The following is a 10,000-nucleotide window of genomic DNA, read 5'->3' as shown; positions in this document are numbered from 1 at the left end:
AGCCCTTATGCGTGATGACGTCTGACTACCTCATTTCACCACCAAGCCTCGAATCCCAATATCAAACTTGTAAATTCTACATTGTAGCATTGAGCTGAATCCCAAAGGAACATTTTTTTAAAGGGAACCTCCACTAAAACAACAAAATAGCTTTAAACCACAGAACATAATGTTTACAATTGGAATTGCTCAATCTTTTTCCAATAAAAGCGTTTGTATTCGAGAAAAATAAATTCCAAAAACGCTTATTTTGGCTTTCAAATTTCCCGGGCGCCGCCATCTTGAATAATTGTGACGTAACTTGGTTGCCCTCTTGTTCTGATACAAAGAGCGATAAGAAAAGGAGGGAGGTCTCTATCATAACAGCGTCAACACCAGCCTCACTTTCATTTAAAGGCCAGGTAACTAAGCAAACAACTGTAAAGAGGTCTATTTTTGAGCATATCACGTCATCATGCATAAGGCCTATTGGCTTTCATGGAAAACTTAAAGATATACAAGGCGGACACACACACACTAAATATATAACGGTTCTCTTCAGAACGATTGATCATCTCTAAAAATCAAATCACACAACCATCACAGCACAGAGGGCAGTACTCCTCAGAGCCTCTCATTTTCTGCTCCACACTGATAAAAGAACTGCTCAGTAGGTGTTTTAACGACCAAGTAAATCATAGGATCCACCTCGCAAAGTATAATAAACAGCACCAACAGGCATCATTTCACAGTAACTTTCTTTTCACATGTAAGACATTAGGATTACGACCTCAAGCTCGAAGGTTAGAACCACATTGAACAGAATATTATTAAAAACTCAAAAGAAGTCATGCTCCGTTACTTTCACGTGATGGTCACAGTTAAGAAAATAGCCAGAAACAACCTTGTAGACTCAACATCACCAAAGAAAGGTACTGCTCTGTAGATTTCCTTTCAACGATCAAATGCAAGGATATGATCAAACACTTGAAAACCACCAGGCACAGCATGGCAAATGTCACCAAAGAGGAGCGCTGATTAGCAGATTATAATAATTTGGGACAACTTTGAACCGCAGCGCTGCTCAGTAGCTCACATTCTGGAATCATTTACCTTTTAAACGGGTGATAATAAAGTCACGTTCCCTTTCACCAAGTAATTTTGCTCTGTATCACAGACACCGTTTCAAAGCGAATGGGGGAATGGCTTGAGCGCCATGGAATGTGCCTTGAATTTGGAAAAAGACGTGTACGACGCTTTGTTGATTCTGCACGACCTTGCCCAAAATGCTAACGACCCACAGGTAAGAAGCAGAATTTTCGAAAAAATACACCCTAAGTTATTCCAAAATGGCTACCATTTTAGTATTTTTTTGGTTTGCTTGGAAATTAGCCCGTGTTGCCTTGTTCAAGGTCAAATATTCTTTTGAATTTTAAGATTAAAGAGTCCCTCCACTAAAACAAGAATTTCACTTTAAAATATTTTACATATGTTTACAATCAAAATTATTCGACCATTTTCCAATGGTAGCGTTTGTATCCGAAGTAGACAAATTTCATAAACGCTTGTTTTGGTGTTCAGATTTTCTGGGCGCTGCCCTTTTAAGTAATTGTGACGTGCAATGATTGCTTTATTGTATTCACACAACGAGCTTTTGTTTTGAAACAATAGGGCAACCATTAACGTCACAGTTATTCAAAATGGCAGCGCCCGGGAAATTTGAAAACCAAAACAAGTGTTTTTGAAATTTGTCTATTACGGATGAAAACGCCTCCATTGGAAAAAGAACGAACAATTTTGATTGTAAACATTATGTTCAATATTTTAAAGTTAAATTCTTGTTTTAGTGGAGGTTCCCTTTCAGAACGAGGCAATATAATGCGGGCGGTTGTATATTGCCTGATGTAATAGCAGTCGCGAAGAACAATACGTCGATCCTTGGTTATGGGGTTTTCACGAACACTGAACAATGATCTCTAACATTTGAAGGAAGGACCAGCCTCAACAGCTCCAGCCTCGGGAAAAGACAGAAAAGGAAAACTGTGTTCCAGTCTGCTCAATGTTAAGTCGTGAGATCAAATCCTTGGCAGCCTTTTATCTTTCCTTTAATCTTTCCCATCGCATTCTTATATCGTTCTTACTATTTTCAACGTCTTTGTACCATTAAAGAAATCAGTTTTATTTGTGACATGATTTCGCAATAGCTCTGACTTTGTCGCGCGTAAATAGGAAATTGCTTACGGCGCATGCACCTGCATATTTAGTAGGCAAAAACAAGCTCCCTATTGTCAGCTTTTGACTAATCAGCTTATTGGATTTACAGTTACAAGACTTCTTGGAAGGAAATTTCCTTGGTGAACAAGTGGAGAGCATCAAACAGCTATCGAATTACGTCAACACCCTGAGGCGACAACAAGAGAGTGGAAACTATGCTCTTGGAGAATACCAATTTGATAAGATCACCTTAAAAGGCGGGGACGATTAGGCTGTATCCTGTATTAGTTAAAATACCACTACCGCACAATCATGAAGCCATCCATTGCATTGGTATCGAAATTGCGGAGGCTTTCAAAACTTTACAATGAAACAATATTGGTATGGAGTCGGAGGTTGTAAGATTATAGCGGGTTTTCCTTAAACAAAAGAAATGAACACTTTCTCTTCCATAAACTCTAGTTTTCTGAGTGAAACAAAAATCAACTCAGCGCTACACGCTGTGATCAGATATTTAATTGACGTGCAGAAAACTAAGTGAAAAAAACTGGAGCTATCAATTGAAGTTTTTTATTTATCAGGAAAGAACGAATTGGGCGCTAATTATCTTATATGTTGGACACTTTTCCTTCCAGTATTAGACTCTTAACCTGTTTTTGTATCACTGATTTAAAGTGAGCCATTGCTCAATGAAAAAAACAATTTTTCAGTTGGACATGTCGTTGATTGTAATCATGCAAGGCACCTTTTTCAAATTATGATAACTAGAAGCAATCGATCTTGTACATTGATCTTATTAGATGGTTTGGTCTGTAGTATCACTAAGTATTTTACGAGTTGTGCAAACAACGAGTTGAAATACTTAGCGATACTACACATTGACAATAATGTTAATCATATATACTAGCATGCACAACTCGATCAATAAATCATGTTTTATGAAAGAAGAAATTGGGCTTCTGGCGTGTGTATGCATGTGAGTGCATTGTTTGCAGTAAGTGCTGAAATTGTTGGAGAAACTTCTTATTTTTTTGCACTTCCTGAAGCCTTTGCATGTCGCATCCCAAACTCGTGATGCGTATTCAAGACTGGGCCTAACCATAGGTTCATACAAAGTAGCTTTTACATACTCATCACAAAACCAAAAATTCCGTTGTAGTAACCCTAAGATCCAAATGGCCCCTATTTCAGTCGATGTGCTCTTTCCTTCGTAACCTATTATCTAGCAAAACACCAAGGTAAGTGTGAGAGGTGACATTCTCTAATGTTTGTAGTCGGTAGAGCGGCGGAGATCTAACCCGATGGTCGTCGGTTCAATTCCCACCCTGGTCAGAGTTTTTCTCTGTCCTTGCGTCAGCTATACGTGAAGGTCACTATCGATCTCTAAATCGCTTCATGAATTCAACTTAAGGGCCGAGGTGAGTGAAGCAGGGCAAGCGCTGGTACGCGCTAACCACGAAAGTAACCTTCTAGTTTTGAATCCAACGATAATCTGCAAATGTAAATTTCTGCAAACTTAACAAAAATCGTAATCATGATATATCGTGAATAGTAAGAGTATAAAAACAAACCTGCAAGGCCGCTTCTGCCTCCTCCAATGCTGGCTTGGCTGCCGACAGTTTTTCCTCCGCGAATGCCTTGTCGGCCTGTAAAATGTTCGCAAATGCGGTTACCATAGCAACAGTTACAAATAAAACGAAGGACAAAATGAAAGAGCACGTAAGTGACCCCTCTCCTTAGAGAATTATCAAGCTCAAAAAAACAAATGACAAGGGTGAACGGAACCGATTGGAGAATTCCAACTGGTGGCAACTGCTCACTTGGTCAGTAATAGGGACCTTAAGCAAAGAAGACGACGACAGTTACGAGAACTTCGTCTAAAAATAGTTTCCCGTTACTGCAATAACTTTGCGATTACTCCAAGTCGCTCGGCAGGAAAATTGTGAGTCCACATTCCAAGAATAAAATTTGCGAGAACGGTGTGGATATTTAGAGAGAAAATTGAAAATTCATCGTCGGGTGCTCGCATCCTCCACACGACCTCAAATTTGATCATTTCACGTCGTTGTGAAGACGAGAACGGCAAAGAAATGTGTGAAAATGTAAAACGCACGTGCGGCGCGTGCAGAGCTATTAGGGAGCTTAAGATTTTACGACGACGACGGCAACAACAACGCCGCAAAACAATGATATCATTGGTTAAAAGAGCATAAATAATGGTGCTGCACGTGTAGCACGGATTTTAGGACGGATTCTTGCGGTAGTCTGCATAAGGACGGCGTGAAATTACCAAATTTGAGGTTTTGACGACAAAGTGAGCATGCAACAGAGAATCTTTCATTTTCTATTTTCACTTTGTAACTGCTCTTACCAATTTAGTTTTACGATATTTCCCCCAAATTGTAAGAAGTGAACGAGATAGAATAACCGCGAAAGAATTATGATAAAGCAAAGTGATATTTCGAGGTGACGTTTTCGTTGAAGTCGCCGTCGTAGATCTTAAGGTCCCTAATGTTTTTGTTAATAAAACCTGTTGTTTTGTCGCGTTCTCCATCGTCGTCGTCGTCGTCCTTTGGTAACGGCTCCCTATTTATGCAAGTGAAGTCAACCCCGACAACTTCAGGCTCGTGGTCAAAGCGAGCTAAAGCGGGATTTGAATCCTGAAACGGCGGATTTCCAGTCTACGCCCGGATTCCCTTACTTTACATAGTACGGAGCTTTAGCAACGACGATGGGAACGACAACGAGAACGTCATGTAAAAACATAAATTCACGTTATTGCGATCACTTCGTGACTATTCCAAGCCTTTTAATATGACAAAGGTGTGGCAGTCCCCCAGGAATGAAACCGTTACGGGTGGCCTTAATTTAGGGGAGAAAAATGAAAATTTATCTCCAGGTGCTGACGCTCTCGGTAACACCTCAAACTTGGTAATTTCAGAGATAAACTAAGAATAAAGCCAGGATCCGAGCCAGGATTCGAGCCAGGATCCGAGCTAGGATCCGAGCCAGGATTCGAGACCTAACCCGAGACCTAAATTAACCTAACCGAGACCTACCCTAACCCTGACTAGACCTAACTAGACCAGAACAAACCTAAATAGACCTAACCTAACCGAAAAATTCGAGAATAAATAGCGTAGAAAGCTCATCTTAGCTCGAATCCTGGCTGGAATCCTGGCTCGGATCCTAGCTCGAATCCTGGCTCGAAGTTTAGGTATCCTCGTAATTTCACGTTGTTGCTTTGCTGACGACGGCAATGAAATGACAAAAGTGAAAAACGCACGTGCAGAGCGTGAGAAGCTATTGTTTTTGCCCACTAAATATGTTCTCGTTGACGTCGCCGTTGGCGTTGCTAAAGCTCCCTAGTAATCATCATTCGGAGCCGACATAAGAGCTCACCTCAATTTCATCAACAATGGCTTGGGCCTTGTCCTTAACCTTTTGAACAGAAGCCTTAACTTTTTCAGCGGCTTGAGCACTCACTGTTACCTCTGCAAGCACCTAGAGTCGGAAAACAGTCATTTATTCGAGGCGAAGAATTATATCAACCTTCGTGCCTTTAGCGAGAGAATTTGTGCTAGACGGGAACTTTTCGTCTACGGACTTGCGAAAACGATCACCGAAAAAAAATTATTTAAGTAGAAAAACCTTGAACCGACAAACAAAACCCACACTAACGCTGATGAAAATTTAACAGGGAAAAGTTTTTTGGGAGGCAAACGATCTCACTAACGACTGCACCTACCCTGCTCCAGTTCTTGACTGTGCAGTAAAATATAACAATCGCATTCTGTGGTTTGTCACTCTGCTAATTGCTCAGCCAAAACTTATTAGCAAAGTGGCCTTCTGTCTTGATTGTGTTATGTGTTAAAACGATTTGCTATATACATAATAGACACCTTATCAGCTTTGACTGAAGCTACAGCGAGCTCCTTTTCCTTGACTACCAGTTCTTTGGACAATTCAGCCACAGATGCACTGGCCTCGACCAGTTTATCCAATCCAGTGTTCATTCTGTTTGCTAGCTCGCCAATCTGTGATCTCTTCTCTGCGTATATTGTTTTATAACCATCAACGAACGACAGATATGACTTGGGGGTCACGTGCGTTTGTCGACGAAACCTGTCAAGTCACATGGGCTCAAGTAAATCATCGTGATACATAAACGCGCCTATTATGAGGCAAGTGGAAATATCCCATAGAACAAAATAACGCTAGGTCAATTTTTTGCAAAGCTTGGAAATTTTGTTACTGATGGAGGGCTCACGAAGAGGGGAGCATTTTCCACCTTTTGCGGTTCACCAAAAATGGTCATTAAAGTGTCATTAACAGCCCTTTTTCTTAAACTTCTTCTTTGGCGGCACAGTCTCCATTTCATAACCGAACTCAGCAGTAGCAATAAGAAAGGTTTCATCAATAGCGTGTCTTTCCCTTATAGAGTGGTTTTCAATTGAGTGTCGAAAGTAATTAGCGAATTGCTTTGGTTTATGATTACTTCGCTAAGTGATTGGTTCAAAGTTCTCGCGCCACTTTTTCAACCAATCAGAATTGAAACCAAAACCAATCGTAGCTCGCGCGTGCACATTTTCCCGCGCTTTGTGTCGGCTACGCGTAATTACTTCGAGTTTTGATTGGTTCACTGGATTGTCTCCGTCCTTTTTGATTGGCCAAAGTAATTACTTTGGTTTTGGTTTTACGACACTCGATTGAAAATCGCTCTACCGTAAAATACTAATTAATTATGTGTTGGATTCACATTTAGTAAATTCATTGTCTAAAATACTTTCACCTTTAATGTGACATGTACTTACAGTACAAAGTTTGACATCAAGTTATTAGACCAAACTGGAAGCAATATGCAAGCAAGTGTGAATCAAGTCAAATGTGTGTGTCAATGTAACCATCAAGTACTGGGAGATCTCCTTGATGGCAGAGTCCTTACTACACGGACCAACACGTGTATTCTGAAAAAAAAACCTTGCCTTTCAAAATACTCGACGCAAGCCTCAGCCACACCATCATGAAAGGTACCCATAGTGTGCACCACACTGTTCTTGATGCTATCTGTGCACGTGATGTCAAACTTGGACAAGAAATAATCTGCGACTGCAACCAAAGCGTCTTTTGGCCAGCGGGTGAACCAGTCCATAGTACAGCCACTGATTAGTCCAGGAAACTTAAGTGAGCGATTGCGAAATTTCTCTCCCACCTGTAACAGATGGAATAAGAAAATGACAGTTCTCAGTCTAAATAAAACAATCGGTATAATAATACACCTTCCAGGGCACACAAGCGATCAAACGATAAACAACTGCATGCAAATTCTCCTCTAGAAATATTTTGATAATGAATGCACAGAATAGAGGGGTTTTCAATTGAATATAGCTGTGTTCATTAAGCGGCCAAATTATTAACGCAATTGTGATTACTAAGCCTTGCGTGGCTTGAGGATCTCGGATCATTTGTTCAACCGAAACATAGTTGATATTTAGAGATGGTCATGAAACTCGACCTGTTTCCTTGTTTTATTATTTTGGTAGCTGTTTTGGCCCTGACCATGCGCAAACCACACCCGTTTTCTAAAACAGCAGCCAGTCAAACGTTTTTGAAGTTTTCGGGGTTTTATAATCAGTCCATATATGACTGAAGCAAAAACGGACCCAATTACAATTTGGAAGTCCGCATTTTTCCGCGCTATAAGTAAATTTCATGTAATTGATTCCAATTCGGAAACTTTCCCAAAACTCCTCGGGTAGACCCTCCTTGGGACACCGATGTAGGAAAGAAGCACTTACAGGCGAGAAGCACAAAACCACGTGCAGATTCTTCCTGGAGCGAGCAATAAAGTAGTTGTAAAGATTGTCGTTTGTTGGCGGTACTCGTGGCAGTTCTTTCTTCATTGGCCCAATTAAGCCTTGAGTTATTTCATCCAGTTCGTCGCGAGCAAATAAGTTTGATACCTATAAAACACAAAGAAATCAGAAATTAGAAATTCAACACATCTGGACAGGGTTGGTCTTTGCGACACAAGAATTGAAGTTAACTGTATCAGCTGTAGCGAACGACTCCTTACCTCACCCGAGGACAGCACATTATTCAGATATTCCAGGAAACTTTCATCCTTGATCTCGTTGTCGGTAAAAATGAAGGTAATACCTTTCCCTTCAGATCCTGCCACGCGGTACAGGAACTTTAAGTCTTCCATTAGATTGCTCACATTGTAAGACCTGGAAAATAAGGAGCGGGTTGTGCAAAGGCTGATTAGCGTTAATCCAAGCTTACATTAAGAATAAATGTTGCTGTGTTTCGTCGTTTTCACCTTGAAAGCGTGATCTGGAAAATCCTGTATCCAGCAATAAAAGAAGCCAGTCTTGTAAGCGATTGTTTGCCTGAACCACCCACACCAACAAGAAGGGCATTGCCACATGGCGTGCGAATGATACGAGAAATCTAAAAATATGAAATAAGAGACAAACCTTAAATCCATTATCGCAAGTCACTTATCACTTTTACCTTTAAGAATATATAAGATCCTCCTTAGCTTGTTTATTCTCCTAAAATGGTCTGTGACCCTTATATACTTTTAACATGAATCACTCCCTCTGCTTCTCCTCCGTCTATAAAAAGCGATGAAACCCATCGCAATAAGTAAATCATACCCTGACTCTAAGCGAAAAATCCAGCCAATCCGCGCGAACGTCCTTGAGAAAACAGGATAAGATGATTCATTTTCGCAAAAAAAAAAAAAAAAAAAATCCCTGAGCTAGATAAAAAACCGAGTCCTAGCAGAGAGCACTCCTCAAAGGCAAAATAAGTTTTAATGTTTCAGTCCTTACACTAGCGTCTATTAAATCATGAGCGGTCATCATTAGACTTGCAACACGCGACTGACGTAAGTTTGCTTTTTTACCAACCTTGACAAGATGGGTCATTGCATCTTTGAAAAACACGAGATCCAAATGCGCCCCTCTCACAGTATCGTTGTACATAGCCATGTATTGACATAACTTCTCGTTCAGGAAGTCCAATGAACTTACCTACGAAAGAACAAACCAAACGAAGTTAAATCACATTCTAAGATCGTTCCTCTGTAAAGGAAGCGCAACGAAAAACACCAATCACCATTTCATAGATCTTAGGCGCTTCCAAATCTGCATCCTCGGGCTCTTCTCCTGTAGGCTCTGGAGGCTCTCTTCAAAATCAAAATAACCATTTTAGTGTAGTTTTCCAACTATATAATCGAGTAAAGATTGATTCGTAACTTCTAGTATGATCTGAAAGTTATTAGAACAATCATTAGATAATCCGATTTATTAAGGATGGTTATGCAATGCCGAATGCAAAGCAATACCGAATGCAATGCAATGTAAGGAGGTACTGCCGTGCAGGGGTTAGCGGCGCCGAGACTCCCAATGGCAGGTCCATGACCTTTGCGATGCCGGTGAGTTGCTCTATCAAATGAAGCCACTTGAACTTTTCAGTTGCTTAAATTGTCTCCTTTAGCGCGACACTTTCGACCTCGGATTATGTTAAAGTTACCAATGCAAGGAGAATAACCTGAGAAAGTCCACGAAGTAAGGTTCGTCCATCAACTGTTCCACGCTACCATCTCCCATGTGATCTTCAATTACTTTTGTCACTGACTTTTCAAACCACTTGCGGTCGGCCTCGTTCGTGAAACGGTCGGCTATCACTCGGGTACACTCGTGTTTCCATAGAGCAAGCGCAAGCTTCTTGGTATCGACCTCTTCGCCAGCTACGTTCAACATTCCTTCCCAGATGCGAGATAAATCACGGAGGTTGA

General features: G+C 40.7%; 2 protein-coding genes across 2 annotated transcripts in view; one reads left to right on the top strand and one right to left on the bottom strand.

Annotated features, from left to right (window-relative positions):
- LOC138028230 (soma ferritin-like) overlaps positions 1 to 3,144 on the top strand; it is a 12,119-nt gene extending 8,975 nt beyond the window's left edge. The window contains exons 7-8 of the mRNA XM_068875693.1: positions 1,157 to 1,282; positions 2,303 to 3,144. Coding sequence (XP_068731794.1) covers positions 1,157 to 1,282; positions 2,303 to 2,464 — 288 coding nt within the window. The 3' untranslated portion in view covers positions 2,465 to 3,144. The remainder of the gene's footprint in view (positions 1 to 1,156; positions 1,283 to 2,302) is intronic.
- The window catches only part of LOC138028228 (dynein axonemal heavy chain 8-like), a 105,468-nt gene that overhangs the window by 42,422 nt on the left and 53,046 nt on the right, over positions 1 to 10,000 (bottom strand). The window contains exons 52-61 of the mRNA XM_068875691.1: positions 9,754 to 10,000; positions 9,319 to 9,388; positions 9,111 to 9,233; positions 8,516 to 8,646; positions 8,270 to 8,423; positions 7,992 to 8,156; positions 7,179 to 7,405; positions 6,096 to 6,318; positions 5,596 to 5,697; positions 3,765 to 3,839 (exon numbers count right to left, since the gene is read on the bottom strand). The exon at positions 9,754 to 10,000 is cut by the window's right edge and continues 40 nt beyond it. Coding sequence (XP_068731792.1) covers positions 3,765 to 3,839; positions 5,596 to 5,697; positions 6,096 to 6,318; positions 7,179 to 7,405; positions 7,992 to 8,156; positions 8,270 to 8,423; positions 8,516 to 8,646; positions 9,111 to 9,233; positions 9,319 to 9,388; positions 9,754 to 10,000 — 1,517 coding nt within the window. The remainder of the gene's footprint in view (positions 1 to 3,764; positions 3,840 to 5,595; positions 5,698 to 6,095; positions 6,319 to 7,178; positions 7,406 to 7,991; positions 8,157 to 8,269; positions 8,424 to 8,515; positions 8,647 to 9,110; positions 9,234 to 9,318; positions 9,389 to 9,753) is intronic.

Source organism: Montipora capricornis, chromosome 13, assembly GCF_036669925.1.
Source record: "Montipora capricornis isolate CH-2021 chromosome 13, ASM3666992v2, whole genome shotgun sequence".
Classification (NCBI taxonomy): Eukaryota; Metazoa; Cnidaria; class Anthozoa; order Scleractinia; family Acroporidae; genus Montipora; species Montipora capricornis.
Note: the sequence above shows the minus strand (reverse complement) of the source record. Positions and strands in the feature narration are given on the sequence as shown.